Source organism: Bombus vancouverensis, chromosome 16 (genome assembly GCF_051014615.1).
Source record: "Bombus vancouverensis nearcticus chromosome 16, iyBomVanc1_principal, whole genome shotgun sequence".
NCBI classification, from domain to species: domain Eukaryota; kingdom Metazoa; phylum Arthropoda; class Insecta; order Hymenoptera; family Apidae; genus Bombus; species Bombus vancouverensis.
The window spans coordinates 9,351,913-9,372,366 of NC_134926.1; the positions used below are offsets into that span (position 1 = coordinate 9,351,913).

At 35.5% G+C, this 20,454-nt stretch overlaps 1 protein-coding gene across 4 annotated transcripts; it reads right to left on the reverse strand.

The window, feature by feature from the left end:
- Positions 1-2,529: 2,529 nt before the first annotated feature.
- On the reverse strand, positions 2,530-19,764 carry LOC117160191 (neprilysin-1). Of its 4 annotated transcripts, none has more exons than XM_076625523.1 (15): positions 19,659-19,764; positions 16,502-16,684; positions 15,125-15,886; positions 13,677-13,899; positions 11,653-11,691; positions 7,667-7,912; positions 7,065-7,273; positions 6,517-6,696; positions 5,894-6,105; positions 5,465-5,681; positions 5,025-5,207; positions 4,753-4,915; positions 4,321-4,637; positions 3,232-3,500; positions 2,530-2,959 (listed from the first exon to the last, which is right to left on the reverse strand). In XM_076625523.1, the coding sequence occupies exons 3-15, from the start codon at positions 15,230-15,232 to the stop codon at positions 2,956-2,958; spliced, it is 2,370 nt and encodes a 789-aa protein (XP_076481638.1). In that variant the 5' UTR covers positions 15,233-15,886; positions 16,502-16,684; positions 19,659-19,764; the 3' UTR covers positions 2,530-2,955. The 4 variants fall into 4 exon arrangements, with proteins under 4 accessions (XP_076481638.1, XP_076481639.1, XP_076481641.1 ...); XM_076625524.1 differs by lacking the exon at positions 19,659-19,764 and adding an exon at positions 18,339-18,994; XM_076625526.1 differs by lacking the exons at positions 11,653-11,691; positions 13,677-13,899; positions 15,125-15,886; positions 16,502-16,684; positions 19,659-19,764 and adding an exon at positions 11,409-11,619.
- Positions 19,765-20,454: the final 690 nt, after the last annotated feature.

Sequence of the window (20,454 nt, forward strand, 5' to 3'; positions counted from 1 at the left end):
GAGACGCGAAATTTTCGTTAAAACAACGTATGGGATAAATTACAGCGCCGAAGTTAAATTTCTTTCAACAGAAAATGTATTTTCGCTGCAGTATATCCGAACGAAAAAGTCTTTCTTGAATTAAATAATAATGATGGTTTGAAAATGAATGTAAAGGAGAGAAAACGTGTACATATCTCCTCCAGGTATAATCGTTATACGAAAAAGAAAGAAAATAAAGAAATCACCCGTTGCATGTACATAGACCGGAAGACCGCAGGTAGCCATATTGTTATTCGCGATTAATTGGATGACTTGATCGAGTCGACTGATGTTCTTTCTCTTCTTTACTTTCTCTCACTGAACACACACTGGGCGTCCAAATAATTCCGAAAATATTAACAAATTGGAAAATATTCTTTCGCATTTTGTATATTAATTTATTTCTCTTCCGAATAATTCTTAATTTTAAATATATTATATATACATATATTCGAATTAAATTCGAAAATTATATATATATATATATATATTTCCCCGTGTAAAATATAGAATTTAGAAATTGTATTTTCGTTGTTATTGATTCATTATTTTAATCGGTACCGATTCACTATTACAAATACCGATATTTTCTTTTTCTCGTTGTATCTAGCAAACAACAGTGTGCTAGGAATAATTTCTCTCCCTTTCCTTTTTATTAATTAAATTATATTATATGTACAGATCTCTAATTTGGATTAAAGAATTCTTGTAAATTAAGAGAGGTAGTAGATGATAGAAAAGCGACTCTACGGCGAGCGTCGCGAGTCTGACCGGAAGTGAGAGAAAGAGAAAGAGGGAGAGCCCTCTGTCTGTTGTATATTATTTTTATTTCCACCTTTTTTACATGAAACAAAGCGAGATCGGTATTGACCGTGCTATGTATGGATGATATGTTCCAATATAGAATAAATCTTTCAACAAATACTCGGTTATTATTAAATTCCTCTCATTTTGTAAATTTTAATAACACAGACAATATGTATAGGAATCTTAGTCAATTATTAAATTTCTTTGTTTGATTAAAAGGCGGAATTTACTAGTTTTCAGTATTATGTCTGACCTGCAGTAATTAGAACGAGAAATTTGAAGAGAAGTGGTGGGGGTGATCGAGAATGATCGAGAAACTTCGCACGCTACCAGTTTCATCGAAGTCTTCACCATAGATGGATGACTTTGGAAGAAGTTTCTGGATATTTTCCAGATATTAAGTAGTGAGTAAATAATTTACATATTTTATTCATCGTATTATTATCTAATTTTTCTTCTATTTCATTACAGATATGTAGCTCTATGTTATTTTGGCCATGGTAGAAACGATTAATTTTTATTATCATATTAGTAGCTTGTTTTCACCATTATTTGGAAGATGACACAGTTAGATATTATCACTCAATTTATATTTGTATTATATATAATAATACTCTATATGCAAATGTAATTTAACTTGATCTTGTAGACTATATTATTAATAATTTTTTTTTTCATATTTTCTTTTGCAGAAATGCACAGAGCAGTTCCATTGGAAGCAACATCGAATTTTCATCGATCCTAACACGCGTAAACTAAAAAATTGCAAATATGCGAAATTTCAATGAATTATTCAAGTTACATTGATTGTTAATTCATTAGTTATTTAAGGGTACTTTGTACACTGCGGTACAATTAAGCATATTCTATGTTACTGAAGCTTCAAATATAAAAAGCTGTACATTCATTGTGTAAATTGTATGTATATTGATAAAATGATTTCAGTAAATCAGCAATAAATTGAAAAATCTGTTTTATTCATTTAGAAAGCTATTCTAAATTCCGCTTACATTCCCCTGGTACAAAATTGCAATCTTCTGTACCATCTTTTCACAAGTTATGCTCTCCTGGTACAAGATTCTGGTTTTGTTCTAAAACTTTTGTTCAAACTTACATGACAGTGGAGAACAAATTCCATTAGTGGGACATAATGACTTTTTGTGGCCATTTTTTGTATTTGCAATTGTATTTGTATTTGTTTATTTATAATTTATAAATGCATCAGAATACAGGACACACAGAAAATAGTTTTATTTGTAATGTAAAGGATGGAGAATGGTGTGGAAACAGAATATGGAATATACAGGAGGATATGGAATATGGTTCAATAAATATTGCACATAGGATGTGGGAAAGAACACGTGGAAAATGTGCTATAGGATGGAAGATATGGGAAATTGGTATTAGATGCTGGGTATAGGATATACAGTATGTGAGTAATGCAGCATGAATGAAATATTCTAAAAGATAGGAAGAGAAAATCATTGGATTTATTACCTACCTGTGTTCCTGCCGATGAAACAAAATTCCAGCAAGATTGCAGGGAAGAAGGAAGTATAATAGAAGGTACTATGATATATTTTAGTTACCTTTGGTTCTACCAGCCATGAACTTCATGGCAGAGTGCAAGTAAGGATGTCTCTAAAATTTCAACAATTTCGACTGAAGGTAAAGAGAAGGGAATTAAACGTATGATATCTATTTCGCCTTGCTTTGCTCTTTAATTTGATCGAAAAGTTTATTAGACTCGTCCACGACGAGATGAATCACACATAAAGGATTACATACACGATTAAAACGTATCTTCTATATACACAGCTTTTACTCATGAAAATTTTAGCCTGACACACGGTGGTCAGATTCTTTTCACCCTCGATGACTTCTGTTTAACTGGCACGTTCTTTCATACACACGCATGCACACACTGTACTGTCAAGTATAACCCTCTTGCTGTGCTAGAAGACTCACACACAGTGAACCACGACGAAATAAAACTCTATAGTCTTTTGTGGTCCCATCGTGGTTACCAAACAATACGATGATTATAGTCTCTTCAAAGCACTAGGCACCGCAATTCCCAATTATAGATTCCCTTTCACCATTTTTCTTCTTTCGAAAACTCTGACATTACCTGTAATTGTTGTACAAAATAATATAAATGTAAATAGACGTAGTAAACGTATTAAAGATAAATGTTAGTAACACAAAATATCTTAATTCAGTAATATGTTGAATTAAAGAAGTAATTCTATGATAAACTTGTTCATTAAAATAAATGCTTTTAGTGTACGATATTTTCATTGCAAATTGTCTCGTGCTTTAAAATAGATTTTAATAACGTACAGCGTTTCTTGATATTTCAATTTCAAAAACAGAAGGATTCTATGATAGGAAAGAACTCACCAAACGTTGCATTTTTTAGTCGGATTCATCGGTGAGCCTGGAGGACAATTATAGGCCCTGGCAAAGTCTTCGCTATTGGACAAAGGTCCCAAAACTCTTATAGGACCCGGTGAATGAACGCTGCTTCGTATCTTCGTCAATGCATCCTCTGGTCTCATGGATCCACACCATATCTGTGCATAGTTCAAGAAGAACAGCTGATCGTGAGTGAGATTCACACCAGGAAGCATCGGTTCTTCACCGTGTATCGACACCCACTTCTTATACGCCTGAAACGCAGTAAAAATATATAAGATTCACTAAACGATTTTAAACTGTATTAAGAAAATACTGATTCTATGAAGAACATTCTAATTTCATTAAGAGAATACTGGTTTTAACAAAGACGAACATGCGACTCTATATTTCATATTGCAAAAATAAATATTATTCAGTTTGCAGTAGAAATAGTAGAATAATTGGAAAGTTCAATATTTCTATTTCTTTGTTTTTTCTACTGTTCTTGTTGTTATTACTTTACTTACTTTACTTTATCTTTACTTTATTCTCAAGAATAATGGACATTTTATTTCCTATTTCAAAGATGAACAATATGAGAAAAAAAAGAAGAAATATGAAACAGAGTAAAAAGAATATATGATCTTGTTGTTATTACTTTACTTACTTTACTTTATCTTTACTTTATTCTCAAGAATAATGGACATTTTATTTCCTATTTCAAAGATGAGCAATATGAGAAGAAAAAAGAAGAAATATGAAACAGAGTAAAAAGAATATATGATCTTGTTGTTATTACTTTACTCACTTTACTTTATCTTTACTTTATTCTCAAGAATAATGGACATTTTATTTCCTATTTCAAAGATTAGCAATATCAGAAGAAAAAGAAGAAATATGAAAGAGAGTAAAAGGAATATATGATCTTGTTGTTATTACTTTACTTACTTTACTTTATTCTCAAGAATAATGGACATTTTATTTCCTATTTCAAAGATGAACAATATGAGAAAAAAAAAGAAGAAATATGAAACAGAGTAAAAGGAATGTATGATAGAAACTGCAACAAATATATGCAATAAAGTAAGTTACCCTGAATGACTGTTTGAGTCCTCCATTATCAGCGATATTCTCTCCCTGAGTCATCCTCCCATTGATATACAGATCAACTTCCTGCAACTTATATCTAGAATACTGATCCACGATGCACTGGGCTCTTTCTCTGAAAGCTTTCACAGTGGCGTTGTTCCACCACTGCATCATGTTTCCATCTTTGTCAAACTGACGTCCTTTGTCATCGAAACCATGAGTAATTTCATGGCCTATTACCACTCCTATTCCACCATAGTTCAATGATTTTGGAAAGTGCTGAGAGTAGAATAGTGGCTGAAGAATACCAGCTGGAAAGACTGGAACGAGAAACATCGTTGCTAGTTTAATTAGAACAGTCGAAATTTATTTGTCAGACTTAAATCTTATTGTCTAAAGAATACTACGTTCTAGAAATAAATTCCGAATGATTACCAATGTCGTTTTTATTGGGATTATAGAAGGCATTCACGACGGCTGGCTCTGTAGACCATTTGTCTTTATCAACTGGCTTCCGTAGTTTCTCTAGATTATGATAAGCGTCATATTTCAGCACAGCCAGTACATTCTCAAGGAAATGATTCTCGGTAATGTTCAACTGTAATGTGAAAGATAAGAAACAGATCGTACGTATAAAATGAAATATCATCAGTTTCGTTGGAAATTCCATTTCTTCTTCTATGCATATTTACGAAGAGATTAAGTACCATCACGTATTCCTTCGAAAGTTCCACAGGATCCTTCAGGAACTCAGGATATCCAATCCTTTCGTTCATGGAATCAGCTTTGCTTTTAGCTACGGCTCTAGTTTCATTATCCATCCAATGATTCTCAGCCAAGAGTTCATTGAACGCTTCTCGTATCGTACGAATCATTTCGAGTGCTGTCTCCTGAAAACCAAATCAACTTTAAAATCGACTAAAAATAACATTATTTCAATTGACAAATTACCGAATAATATCAAATTAATACCATCTATATTAATCGTAAAAATTACTTAAATATTATATTAGCAGCTCACACACAATGATCTCTCGTATCTTATGAATTTTTATATACATATATACATGCATGTATTTAAACATTTTTGAAATTCATGTTACACCGTTTAAATGAATTATCATGAATTTCTATATGGAAAGATTACCTTGCTCTCGTGATTGAAATTGTCGCGAATAAAAAGTGCACCCACAGCCATGCCAAGCTTTTTGTTCGTCCATTCGACACATTGGGACCATCTGTCCCTCTCGCTCAGTATGCCTAACAGAATCTTCCGGAATTCCACCCTTTTCTGCTGGTACTCGTCGATCATGTGAGGCATTATCGACATCACCAATCTCCATAATATGTAATTATGTAGCGTTCTGTAAAAAATAGTTAAAAATAAGATGTAACGTTTCATCAATATCGCGATTAATTAATTTTCATTTTCGGTGACTAAATATGTATTTGAAAAATTAAAAAAAAAAAAAAAGTTAGAAAAAATGGAAGAAAAGGCAGAATTTACTTAGAAACAGAAATTGTATAAAAATTAAAGAAGCGAATGTATTGGAAACTTTGAACGTTAACGAAATACCTGCGGTCCGTTCTTTGCACGATACGGCCCATTTGCATAAAATATGGCATGGCGTATGCCACGATCGGCTCCTCTTCTGTTATGGGCGAGTTGATAAATTCTTGAAGATATTCGCGCCACTTCAGCTGCGGAATTTCACGCTGCAGCTCGCGCAGCGTCAACTTCCGGTAAATGGCAGATGTATCGTGCCTATCAGCCTCCGGTATCGACGCCTGAAATTTTCATTAAAAATAAGTCGAACCGTCAAACAAAGCGATACGACGTTCCTATAACGCATATCGAATTTCTCACAAAATATGAAATTCTTCAAATAGAATGATAAATAAATATCGAATAAAAAGAGATCCAATAGCAGAAGAATCCTACCAATTTAATACATCAAATCAGTCGATAAACGCATATTTTTAGCTACAGAGAAATGAAAAAAAAAAAAGAAAGAAACGAGTATTTTGTACTATTTTGTAAAATTTTGTACAGCTTGCTATTTTATTATTTCTATTCTGTCTGTATCAAATGATCGTTACGAATTATACGAAGCTTTTTCGTAAAGAGGTGCATCCACATATGGAGCGATCCGATATTAACAAATTATCCGTTGTGTCATAAATGTAAGACAGGCGTACATTTGCCAACTGTTTCTCCAAATTGATCACGCGATTGAATTCTTCGGCAGCGGTTTGTGGATTAGCACCAAGCAACACGGCAACGTTCGTCATATAGCGATGATACGCCTTAAGTTGAGCCTCGCTGCTCTTCTTCAAGTAGTAGTCCCTACTTGGCAACGCCACTTGCATCTGATCCAGCTGAGGAACAATTTATAGTCGTTCGATCATTCTTCGCTTGCGCAATATTGCACGAGCAAAAGTAACTTCTGTTTAAATTTAAAGCACGACACGAAGTAGTTCGTATCTTCTTAATAAACAATTTTATACGTTATTTAAGTTACTGCAAAACTCCATTTATATATAGTTAATTGTAAAAAAAAAAATGCACACATTCACAAATAACAATTTTGATCGACAAAAATCCATTATGATTGAAAACTAAAGTCGTATCCTAAATGGAGTTCTACTGCACGAATTTTATTATACAGTGCTCTAGAATGTACAACGTAAATCCAATTGTTATACTGTGCAGTCGTCGACCAAGGGACCTTACTTTGCCGGCGCACCTGGAGGATATTGGCAGAGGAGTTTTTGTCATCCGGACCGACCCACTGTTCTAGCAATACTCCCTCGTTGTATTCCCCTCGTAATCGACCTAATAAAACTTCGACGGGATATGGTGGTGGCTTCCAGGATGGTCCAACCACCGCTGGCCAGCCGCCAAGGAATTTCAGCGTCCTCTTCAATGGCGCGTCACCGATTTTTCTTATACGAGCTGCGAAAATAGAAGACTAGAAACACCTTCCTAGCGTGGCAACGGATTTCTTTTCTTACTTCGAAACCGAATTCAACATTACGAGAAAGGGGAGAAGAAATTCTCTTGGAGAGAAATAAAAAGAAAACAAATTTGTTTAATAAGGATAGAAAGAGAGGAGTGTATCTAGCGAAGAGGAGAAGGAAGAAAATTGTTCAATGAGATTAGAAGGGAAAGATGTTTTCAACGAGAACGAAAAGGATAGAATCCTTGCAGGAAGAAAGGGAACTTTATTGGAGGAAATAGTAGGAAAGGAATCGTTTAAGGAAGCAGACGATTTAAGGATCGTTTTCAAATAGAATTCACGGAACTCGTTAGAAACACGCGATCGAAAAGCATTTTCGTTGTACCCACGGATGTCCATGCATGACTTGTAGAACATCTTCGCCTTCAGAGTAGCATTGTTATCCTCGGCGTTCGGTGATTCCTCCAGGATGCGTTTCAGAATCACTTGAAGCTGATTGGCCAGCACCTCGAACGTGCTGATCGAGCTTCGATCTTCTGGAATCACGTGACGACGATTCCACGTGCCACACGCGTACTGGAAGAAATTGACACATGGTGCTGCTGTGCGATCCATCGCTGATAATAAACTGGCAGCTGAAATCGCACGATGATCGCATCAGTGAAAAGTTAGAAATGCAACTTTTGCTTACTCTACGCTATTTAGACATCCTAACCTTCCCCTGTTTCTGACGAACAGTGATTATAAGTGATTATGCCGTGATCGTATGCGTTCAAAGTGACTACAAACAGCTAAAAAATCATCATAAATTCGTAGAAATCGTCTAAGAGTAATTTTAGCGCGACTATAAGCAATTACAAGGTGACTACGATTATTCAATGCGACTATCTACAATCTACGCGTGAAATTAGGTATTTACGAGTGAGTCTGAAGCGATCGAGCGTTATCGCAACGTGACTATAATAGACTATAACGTAATTGCTTGCGTTCAACAAATTGCTATTTAACACACGTGTGTATAAAATGACTGCATATAATGCAATTAGGGTGGTTATAACGTGACTATAATGGACTATAACGTAATTGCTTGCGTTCAACAAATTGCTAGTTAACACACGTGTGTATAAAATGACCGTATATAATGCAATTAGGGAGGTTATAACGTGACTATAATAGACTATAACAGACTATAACGTAATTGCTTGCGTTCAATAAATTGCTAGTTAACACACGTGTGTATAAAATGACTTCATATAATGCAATTAGGGAGGTTATAACGTGACTATAATAGACTATAACAGACTATAACGTAATTGCTTGCGTTCAATAAATTGCTAGTTAACACACGTGTGTATAAAATGACTGTATATAATGCAATTAGGGTGGTTATAACGTGGCTACAGATGACTATAATATTATGTGTGCGATTATCTCCGACTACTAATTGATAGAAGAATTTTTATACTCCGCGTGTAGAATTTTTCGCGGAGAGAATTTCTATCTAAGGGACATGGAATTTTGTTTTGAAGAGAGGAAATTCATCGAAATTTTCGTAGTCACGCGTTCACGCACGGTCATATTGACGAACAAGCTGATATTAAATTCCGAAGCTGATATCGGCTACAGTATCTTTGCGCAAGAACGTCAAATTGTTCTGTCACGTGCAGGAAATTGAATTCCAGCGATGGCAACGAGAGAGACGCGTCAAAGGTAACAAGATGAAAGCGTTAAAAACGAAAAAGGGAAAAAACGAAGAATATAAAAGTAAACGCGAGAGAACTCGAGATTAAACGTGTAGGTGAGCGATCATTTTGCTATAAAATCGTTCTGCGCAATCTCATTTTCTGTCAACAGGTTGGTGCCGCGACTTTCTAACCTATATCTGCTATACGTACGATCTTTTTCACGGTATTTGACGCGTTCGCGAAAATTAGAAACCGTTCACTGTAGGTACACATACGTTTTTTTTATAATACATTACTGTAACAGTAAATTATTTTAATGGAAGATTTTTTTTCCGGAAAATTTTTCTTCGTTAATAACCGGTGACGTATATGTACGTATACGTCGTTTCATATAACTGCGATATATTTGTAACGCGTATGTCGCGCCATTTTTTATAAATACTCATAGGTGCCACATTTTGTTAAGTTTGTAAGATAAATAAACTATACATACACGTTCTAGAGACGAAAGTACTTGCTCCTAGATGTTAACAGTTCGTAATATCGTTGGTCGACGTTTAAAGGTGTAATACGAATCGTTTAATCGAAACGGGTAATTTTACGGTCGATGAATATACGACCAATCGAGCGAGGAAGATTTAACGAGGCCAACCGTGATCTGAGGATTGATTGCACTTCCGATAAACTATCTCTAACGAGTAATAACACCGCTCTAGGGCAATTCGATATCCTGTACCAAGGATTAATTAACCTTATACTATTAAAGTAATTATTATAAAAAATAAACGGCATTTTTTTGGCTGCTGTAAAAATTATAACGTTGTTTTCGATGTTAGTAAGTAAACCGAGGATTGTAATGCACTGGAAATATTTCAAAATAATCGGATTTTTCGAAGTGCTTTAATGCAAGGTTGCGCTTCATTGCAAATTTACTCGCAAGAGATTTGCATTTGCACAAGCAACCTCAGCCCAGTGATAATTAACGTGCACGCGAATAAAAACCTACAGTCGGGAAATGTTTTTCTAATTACGTTCAACAAACACGCAAGCTCAGACTCTTTAAACACTCGTGGTTGGCGAAGAGGCTGCTGTTTTTTAAGCAATTTTAAATTCAGGTCGAGCAACTTTTTTCTCCCTTTTTCTTCTTTTTTTTTCTTTTTTTGCTCTCTGTTCACAGGGACCAACCACTACGAACCACTTCGTTACCAACCCGCGGCGCAGAGACACGGTAATTGTGAAATATTAAAAAAGAATTGGATTATATCTCGTACGAAAGCTATTTTCTGCTTCCCGAAATTTTAATCATCGTGAGAGATCGCTTGTCTTCTATTTTTTTAATCTAATTCCGAATTGTTTGCGAGAGGAAACTTTGTTAATTAAAACGGCTCCCCATTTTATTATACGGGATAATTAATAATCCCCGTAATTCTTCAATTAATTTCTAATAAATGAGAAGGCGAATCGATTTCTCAAATTTGTCATAGTCTTCGCTAAATAAAAAAGCCGTGATAAATTGGAAAGAAGAATCTATTCAAATCATCGTATTACTCGTAAAAAAAATACTACAACCGTTCCTCTATTTTTTTCGAAAGCCTACGTCTTATACAAAAAAAAAAAATAAAAAGAAAAAGAAAACAATCACCACGGTACGCAACTGAATTCATGGTGCATATAATTCGCTGATTAATTTTATACGAACAAACGGATCAAATAAATCGAGTGATTTCTGGCGTGATCAGGGTGATTCATTCGGCTGATAAATAAACGAAAATTCGCTCTGCCTTGCTGTGTTGCTGCGAATAAATAAGTAATCAGGAATGTGGCCGCTTGTTCTGGGATTGGCCGCGTTTCCACTGCAATTAAACCGCACGATGCCGTATCTTCAGCGGGTCGGATAGCGGATTTCCCGACAAATGAAAATGCAATCGCAGGCCAACCTCTCGGTCAGCAGGCAATTCCATTGGGAATGCTTAATCCGATTTGTAGTCGTGTGCGAGAGGAGCACGCGTTTGTCGCGGGACAAACACAATTCCTACCGACCACCAATCAGTTCTCACTGATCTGATTTCATTTACCTCCGCTCGGATATTGGCTGGTGATATTTCGCCCTGTCTATGATCGAATACCCGATCCCCCTTCGCCCTTTTTTTCGTAGAAATTGGTTCGATATCCAGTTGGTCGTCATCCCGATTCTACGTTAATTGCGTTAGATACGAATGTTTGGAAAAAATCTGCGGGCTCTATGAATAACTAATATTTGGGTACCGGCTTAATATCTGGCTTAATCTGGTCTTTAATATCTGGGTTTTTTTCCAATTATCTCTTCTTTTGTTCTTTAATTATCCGGAGAATTTTTCCGCGGCTTGGCGTTCATGGGATTTTCTGGCGTGTTTGCAACGTAGAGAAGAATTTTTGGAAAATAGTTTTATTCAAATTTTGACATTACCTGTCCTCACGCGTTCCTCTGTTATGCAAATGTTTGGAAAAAATCTGGAAACTCTATGAATAACCAATACTTGGATACTGGCTTAATCTGGTTTTTAATTTCTGGCTTTTTCCAATTATCTCTTCTTTTGTTTTTTAATTATCCGCAGAATTTTTCCGCGGCTTGGCGTTCATGGGATTTTCTGGCGTGTTTGCAACGTAGAGAAGAATTTTGGAAAATAGTTTTATTCAAATTTTGACATTACCTGTTCTCACGCATTCCTCTGTCATGCAAATGTTTGGACCTGTAACAAAGAGAATATACGTCCAACTAACCACTATCGTCGCAAGCGTCCAAAATTTAATCTCGTTCTAAAGGACATACGATAAAAAATTGTTTATTGTTATCAAAATGTAAATAATTCAGTGAGAATCGTGCGCACAGTGTCGAGAGGAAAGGAAGCAATTTTCCCCCAAAAAGCAGCATTGCAGCCACAAGAAAAAACAATTTTCTGCTTCCATAAACTTACATAAAATTTGTCGATGCTACTAAAAAATCACTATAATATTTCATTTTATCACAAACGCGGGAAATGATTAAGTAATCCTTGATATTTGCAATGGTCTGTAATAAATCATCTATTAGAGCAAAGTATTATTATGTATATAAAAAAAAAATATTTTTTCGAACCGTTTTTTAATCCAACGTTCATAGATGTCATTATAGTGATTAATTCTATCAGTGGTTATGAGGTAACACAGGCCTTTTCGAGTAGAACCTGATAACCTCGACTCGATTCGATTCGGTTGATTGATGTTCCCTTCTGACACGAGCTGTTGAACATTGAAAGCCATTTGCTGTTTCTCCTTTTTACGTAATTTTCTTTCCTCTCCGTGTGTAATCGTGGTTATAAATTGCAAATATCAAAGCAACGTTTATCAAGAAATTCCTCGACATATCTCTACAATAGTATTTATCGATAAATCACTATATGGAATTATCCTTGGAAGGTACTAAACAATTGTCGTGGAGGTTATGCAAAGCAAATGAAAATTGAATTTTTCTAATGACACCATACATTTTAATGCCGGTTTCTCTTTCATATTACTGTCTCTATTGGTTATATTATTGTTGGCATTATGCTGGGGAATTTCATTAATGCTTTACTGTCACCACAGTTTACAGTCTATTGGGTTGGCAACTAAGGGATACTTAGTTTCCAACCCAATATTTCTACGAATTACTATAATAAAAATTTGGTCAAGAATTTTTATCGTTATTTATTTATTAAAGCGGAGAGAATTATAATTAATTGCAATCAATTAGAGAATTCTAGTAATGAAACGCCTGGTGTGACTCTGCTGTTGAAAAAGAAACTTTTGTTATTAGGATGTAAGATTTACTTTCTTTGTATAATAAAGGAGAAAAATAGTTTCCTCGAGTAATTTCACGCGAGGACGCGCTCTTTTCCGCGATCTTCTTTTAAAAGTCTCTCATCAATTTGTAATTAAACTCTGCTGAAAGAAATTCTTGTGGGAGTCAAGATTGCAAAGAGATTTCTGCGAAAACAGTACAAACTTTCCAATGAAAGCTCCTAAGACTTTGTTCTTTGTGCTTCGGCGCATTGTATTTCTGTTTTACGTTGTTCTCAAAAACAGATTTATACTTTTTTTTATAGAATATATTACACTTCGATATACCACGTCATATCTATATCCCGCCATTTAAACCTATGTCTATATATTAACATCTAACCTATTTCGAACCATTTTTAAATATACACATTAAGCTATTTTCATACGTAACTCCATGTTCAATTTTTATACTAAAATAAGATATACCAAATATAATATCTCTGCTACGCTAAACTAAAAAATACCCTGCGTAAACTCTCATCAATTTCGCTTCAATCCTCTGTAACGCTAACCCAACCATTTTAACACCAATGTAACTAATTTTAATTCCGGATCAATCTACCAAGAACAGCTTAAAACCAATATATCGCAACATCTAGCCACTACACTAGCGCACTCTATGCCACTATCTACCCTAACTCGTTCTCCGTCGCGCTCGATCAAACGCTAACTCACTCTAATTCTACGTGCAATCTTCGGATCAACTCAATAGACTCGTATTGCTATTCTTCGACACCTAGATCCCACGTCAACGCGCTTCACGCCTAAATCCACGCGGAGTACAGCGTATGACAGTGGAGCTGGCCGTTGTCAGCCGCTTAATTAATCACTACCATCGGAACTAATCGTGTCATTTAGGGCTAATTCAACTTACGGGGCTCCTGCACGCATTCGCGGCTCGTGTTCAACGCCAATAGCAGTAGAATGAAAAGACAAGTGGCAAGAAGAGTGACGGCGAGCACACCGAGCAATTGCTGCCTGTTGGCTGGCCCTCTTCGTCTGATCGACGTCGCGCGCGTTATTCCGAGAGGCTTCCGATTGTTTCCTGAATGCTGCAGAACCGTCGTCGTAGTGTTTCCACGGGGACCATAAGTCACCTGTGATGGAAAACACGTTACACGCCTCTATTTATGATTTATGAGTCGTAGGAAATTTTGCTTTTCCTTCTTTCGCGTAGGTGTGACACGAAGATTGATGAGACTGTGATTATGGCATAGGAATGGTGTAAAAATGAAACTATCCTAAAGAGGGATATAAGGCTGTTCGAGGGAATCTTTTGGTAAAGATATTTTTTTGTGAGATTTTGGAAGCTCGGGGAATCTTTTAGAAATACTTGGATTTCTTCTTGTCACAATTTGGAAACTTGGCAACTTTTTAAGAATTTGGAAATTTGAGAAATATTTTAGGGTTGTCCGAGTGTTTTTTTTTTTTTTTTTTATCAACATGGAAGCTTTCTAATTTTTTAAAAATATTTAGATCTGTCTTTTTAGGAGTTTCAAAGCATTCGAAATCTTTTTGGAAAGAATACTTATTTATATTCTGTAAAGATCAATTTTTCGTTTAATTCACGCAATGAGATTCTATCGAACATTAAAGAACCCTTATAATAAGCTGCTATTGAAAATCGCGCCTTAAGATTCTCTTTCTCACGTCTCGAACTCTCTCATAAAGGAATCGTCGTCCCAAAGAACCTCGTCAATTTCGCTTTACAAAACATCCTCACCACCACCCAGTCCGTTACCAATTATTATTCCATTCATGATTCTAATAAATAATAAGAATTCTTATAAAGATCGTACTAGACCATATATTTTAATGCAACAAATACATTGGCACTGCCATTGACAAATATAAAAGAATAAATAGATAAAGATTATTGGTAGAATGGATTTTTATAGAGGAATAAAAGCGAGGGTGGTACAGCTGAGTGATACATATCTGGGATTAGGGAAGGTTAGGATACCTACTTATTTGCTAATTTATGGTTTCACTGAGGATGGTATACCTGAATGATACACGTGCGGAATCAGGGAAGGTTAGGGTACTCTGTGTATTCGTTAATTTATGGCTGCATTGGCGCCACACTTGTATCAAAATATCCTCTCTCGAGACAATTAACAAACCCAAATACTTGCATTCTCAAAAAATTAACAACACCGATGGAACAAATGAACAAGACAAACCTACAAAACATTAATCCCACGAATTAGCATTCTAAAGCCACAAAATATTGACCCAACGAATAAGCTGTCGAAAGGACGAATAATAAATCATTTTTACCAAATTACTACTTGCAACCCCTGAGTAATGAAAATCTCTTACCTGAAGGTGATTGGTGGTAGACGTCTCCTGGCCGGAACCTCCGGTTATCTCATTCTGTTCGACGATCACGCTCGCCTTCAGGTATCCGTTGTTGCTTTCAGCCTTCATCCTCCCTCTACCCGTGCTACCGAATCCCTGGATCAACTGCAGTAGCTGGACACTGAACCGAATTTCAAGCGACTATCTGTGTCAACGACCGGTGTAACGTTGGCATCGCGGCTGCTCTCGATCCGCCGCAGCCAATCGACCATTGATCGTTGCTCAACGACCACCCTTTCAAACCTTCTTTATTCTTTCAACTTGTTTATCTTTGTATTCAACACTCGAAACAGAGAAGGCTAACGATCGAACACTTTATCAGAAGACTCTCGTATACACTTTTATGGTATTACTTTGCGATTCTGCAATTTTCCCTGTTCCTTATCGGCCGATAGAGAGGAAGATCTTGAACGACGATGTCTCTTTTTGTTTATCGATTTTGATCGACGAAGATGTCGATGGTCAATTGCCAGTCCATCGTCAGGATGACAAAGAGAAGCCGAGGATTAGTGTTGGTCGGCTCAGGTCGGGCAGCTTTTCTGTTCCGAAAGGATCTGTGACCGCTGTGCTACTGACGAGTACCACCGACACCTAGCACTCTCGCACCACCTCCGTTGTACCTGCCCCCTCCACTCGCCCTCTTCCTCACCCTCAACCCTCGATTTTGTTTACAACGAGAGTCAGGCGACAGGGGTGGGGATTCTGGGCACACCGTCGCCTTTTCTGAGGAATTTATAGGATTTCTCGTTAGTTTTCCATGGTTCTTGACGTTTATGATTTTCATGCTAGGTTATGGTTCCTATGGTATTTGTAAATGAGGGTTTTCATCATTGTCTAATTGCCCTGTTGTCTGTAACTTTGCCTGTTTCGTTTCACTATCATGAGAAATCTATAGAATTTGTAATTCTTGATTGTATTAATTTTTTATTGGTAGTTCTGCGATTAATCAGATTCCCGAATGACTGTCGTTTGCTAACGTCACTTATTATTCTTTGTTACTCTTATTATTTTGGGTTCTTCTACTCGTTGATTCGCGATTGCCAACTCGTGTGATAATTTCTAACCGATAGTTTCTATTCATATGATTTATTTATTTAAAAAATGATTTTCAGTCTACGTTATATGTGACAATATATCGAAACACAAATAAAAAAGTTGTTAAGAAAACAGTAAAGATATATATATATTGCATATAATAATAGAACCAACTAAATGATAAATCTAACTACACCCCATTCTACTGTATCAATGAAATGGTGGCCGTTTTTCATTCGATATTCAAATAATCGTCCATGGAACGTGGTATCAATGTTTCTCAAGCATCTGCAACCGTTTTACCTGGGGTGACACGGATCGCTGATCAGAGGGGTGCGTACATCGACATCGTCGTTCGCTTGCTCCACAAATTCACCCTCCTCCACGTTCCACCCCCCTTCCCTGCCCATCGTTCGGGACATTTTCGCGTTGTCAATTTTCTTTGGTTCCTTACAGAAAATGACGTTCACCTCTCGACAAAATAGTCTGTAAGTAAATAACAAATCTGTCAGTATAAATATAATTTCTAATGGCCCATTTAAACTATACGGACAATCTTCTTTTTTTTTAATAATCAAAATTATTTTTTTTTTTGTGCTAATAATCGTATAAGAGATAGTTTGGACAGTTTTCTTAACGAGGATATCGAGGAGGGTGCTAATATATGAATAATTAATTTAAAGTTAGTTGCAAAACGAAGATACTGTCCATGCAGCTTTAGCATCGATCGATGTCTCGGTTTTTCTATTAATAAATCTAGTTTATATCAATTCATGTGATACGAAGTATGGTTATTTTAGAGTAGCCTAAGAATCTCTCAAGTATTTTAGTATTTTCTGCTTTTCTTTCTTCTCTCCGTCCTCTTTATCTCTTTCTAGTGTCGATTCATGCTAGAGAAAGTTTTATATTTTATTTTCAAGCGAAATATAAGTTGAGGGGCTCCATGAAAAAATATAGAAATTCATAAAAAGGAAAAAAAGTCTTTAGAGCATGAAAAATGTACTACGAATCTCGAAAAATCTGGTATAGGTAAATAATACAATTTTTAATCCGAAAAAACCTGCGGAATGACAGACTTGTTCGACTGTTAAATCCTCTCGAATCTATGGCTTTTTTGTCTACCATAACTCTTCGCTAGCTATACTTATCTCACTGAAACGATCTAAGAGCGACGCACTTCTTTGGTATTCTAAAATTATATAGATATATTTGTTAAAACTTTTGTCAATAAGTTTTTATTTAAAACATAATTAATTATTTGTGTAATATTTTTGGAATTCAAAATTCTGTTTGACGATTTTTACATTTTTACAGAATAATTTTCTATTTACAGTCCTGTACAGTGTATCAAAAATGGTCTGATTAAATTTTTACATTATCTGGGTTTATCGAAAACAAAATGAGAGAGATGTCGTGTGCCAAATAGTGTTAAAAGCTACTTGCTAATTCAAGATGCATTCAACAAGCGGTTGATCAGGTTAACCGCGTTATTGATGGATATTTGCGATGCACTTTACCCCCGCAAAATCGAGGCGCGGTTGCGCTTCCAGTTAAGTGGTCGAACGAGCTGGCAAATTTTACGCCACAAATATTTTATTTGCAAAATAATAAATACGTAATTAACATCCTCGTTCGCGTAGTTTCATTTTCGAGATAAAATTAACCGAATAATTACAGAGGGTGGATTTATTACATTTAAGATTAAATTTGTTGGATTTAAAATATCTTTTTTGCAACAAATTCCGAGATCTATTTTAAAGATTCTGAGCCATACTAATTGTAGTTTGATCCATTTCAACCTCATTTTTGTAAATAAAGAAAATAGATAGTAAAAGGATAATATAGAAAATAACGAAGCGAATTTTTTTTGGATAATAATTATTTATTGTTAAATTTATAAAAAGAGGCTGGTGAAATCGAATTTTCTAAAAAAATATCAAATACGAGATACCACCGTGCAGAAAACAGAAAATTTGGAATAAAATATTCCATTTGTATTTTATATCATTCTTGATTAATATCATATTAAAATTAATACAATATTTATCGAATTACGATGATCGTAAATCGACGAGGACCGTCTCTACTTTCGTATTAAACAATTTATTAATAAACTGTAATAACGTACATACATACGTACGTATATTATACCAAAGAAGGTTGTTTTTTCGCGTGAATTGAACCTCTCAACCATACTCTGTGTGTATGTCAAGTGGTTAGTCGTCGAAAACGTTCCGAAGTGCCTCCACTGTGAAATTCAAGCAGCTGAACGGGGAGGGTGGCATGCCGAGTGCCACTCTCGCCAGCATTTCCAATTGTTTACACGATATCATGATGCAACAAGCGGCATCGCGAATTCAACGCGTTGTCCAAGCACCAATCAACACTTCGATGTCCATTAAACACGAGACGAACGAATTAATTTACACCTTTCGAAATATCCGCTTGAAACTGCGTAGAAAACAAACAAACTACCGCTGTTGAAGAACAACAACAACAACATTTTTTCCAACTCCCAGATTCATCTTTCGTTTTACGAAAATGTCGAACCGGTATTTTACGAAAGTACTAATTTTACAATTTTATCGTAATTGACGATAGTTTTCGTATATTTCGTAATTTCGTATAAAATAAATTTCGACGATAGAAAATAAACTTTGTACTTTGCTCTCGTAGCGATGGTGCAACTATTTTTAGGTCTTCGTCAATTTTTTTTTTTTTCTAAAAAATAAACAGGTTTATCGTTTGTAGGCTATTTTTCCGGGCGGAAAGCCGGGAAAAAAAACGCGAACACGGACGACGGTCAATGTTGGACTGCCGATAGAATTTCGGCGCGACTGCGCGAATCGACGGCGCACCTTTTCTATCTTTTTTTCGCGGACACGTCGCACGATTTTGAACGTTTTCAAAATATATATATATATATCTTTGCAAGATCTTAAAATAGCTGAGGAACTTGCTACAGGGAATCGAGAATGTCTGGAAACTTGTTTCGTTCGATGAATTTGTAGTTTTCTGGAGCATTCTTAATGGAATCATTTAGAGGAAATGTGCCAATTGGGGCGTGGAATTTTATGGTGTTTCATTTCAACGACGTGGCTTTGATTTACTCGTTCATGGAACCGAAAGGGTAAATTCGACGGCTCTCTTTCCATCTGACGAACTACTTTAAAAGTTACTATTTTCAAAGTTGAAAAATATATAATAAAAAAAATATATATGTAATAAAATATCAACAAAAAATAAAGATTGGGAATTGAAATTTATGATATTTACGACAGCTTGAATTGTAGAATTGAGAAATAGATGGAAATGAAATAACGTATTAAAAATAATTGATTGTTTCGTTCAGAGAAAGGGAATGACAATTACAATTGAAATAAACTAACAATAGCGTGTACGATAAATTGGAAAAAAAAGCTTGAAGAATTGTTGAAAGATTCTTCTTGAGATGCCTTACCAGCAAAACTGTTTCTATTTGTCTCTCCATTTATGTGGTCATTCTCTGTTGCTGTTGCTGCTGCGGCTGTGACTGCGTTTCACGAAGCTGTTGCTGGTACAAGTCGATATCAAGCATGCGCCGTCATTGTGAATTCACGTCATTATCGTAATCCTAAGAAATCATATATACGAGCCTATAATTTCCAAACTATTTGCAATCTAATAACTTCATGCTAAATTTCAGCAAAAAAATGTCATTTATCGTGAAGAGAATTAAATGTTTATTTCAATCAATATCCTGAATAAAAAAATTCTTCGATTTAATATCTAGAATATTTAATTAATAATAATTAATTCGACCATTTTATCGTCCCTTTATTCTTCTTTTTCTATTTCTTTCTATTTTTTAAAATGAATAATCAAAATACAAGTCCCTCGCAAATATATAATTTACTATTTTCGTATCGATAGAACGATTCATATCTAATACATTGTGAAATATAATAAATAAAAATAGAATTCTAATTAACAAAATCGAAAATTCCAAATTTATATATTCCGTTCTTACAAACTCCAGTCCATTAAAGCTACGAGGCGCTGTAATAAGTTTCAAGGTGTTATAATAAGTTTGCCTGCTGCAGCGAGGCTCAAAATAAGGTTAGGTTCGGCGTGAAAAAGACACAGGTATAATAATGTATGCAAGATTTCATCTTGCATGCAGAGAGACGCAAGCGGCGTTGAGACGTTTTTTTAAACGGTGGAACGAATTTGCAACCTGTTTTTGAATTATTGAACAGGGGTGACGCAACGTCGGG

Excerpts from the sequence above, each read along its gene's own strand:
- LOC117160191 (XM_076625523.1), bottom strand. The coding sequence starts at position 15,232 with ATGAAGGCTGAAAGCAACAACGGATACCTGAAGGCGAGCGTGATCGTC. Across the intron at positions 13,900-15,124 it reads CTACCACCAATCACCTTCAG|GTGACTTATGGTCCCCGTGG; the intron begins GTAAGAGATTTT and ends TTTCCATCACAG. Across the intron at positions 7,913-11,652 it reads AGAGGAATGCGTGAGAACAG|CTGCCAGTTTATTATCAGCG; the intron begins GTAATGTCAAAA and ends GTGCGATTTCAG.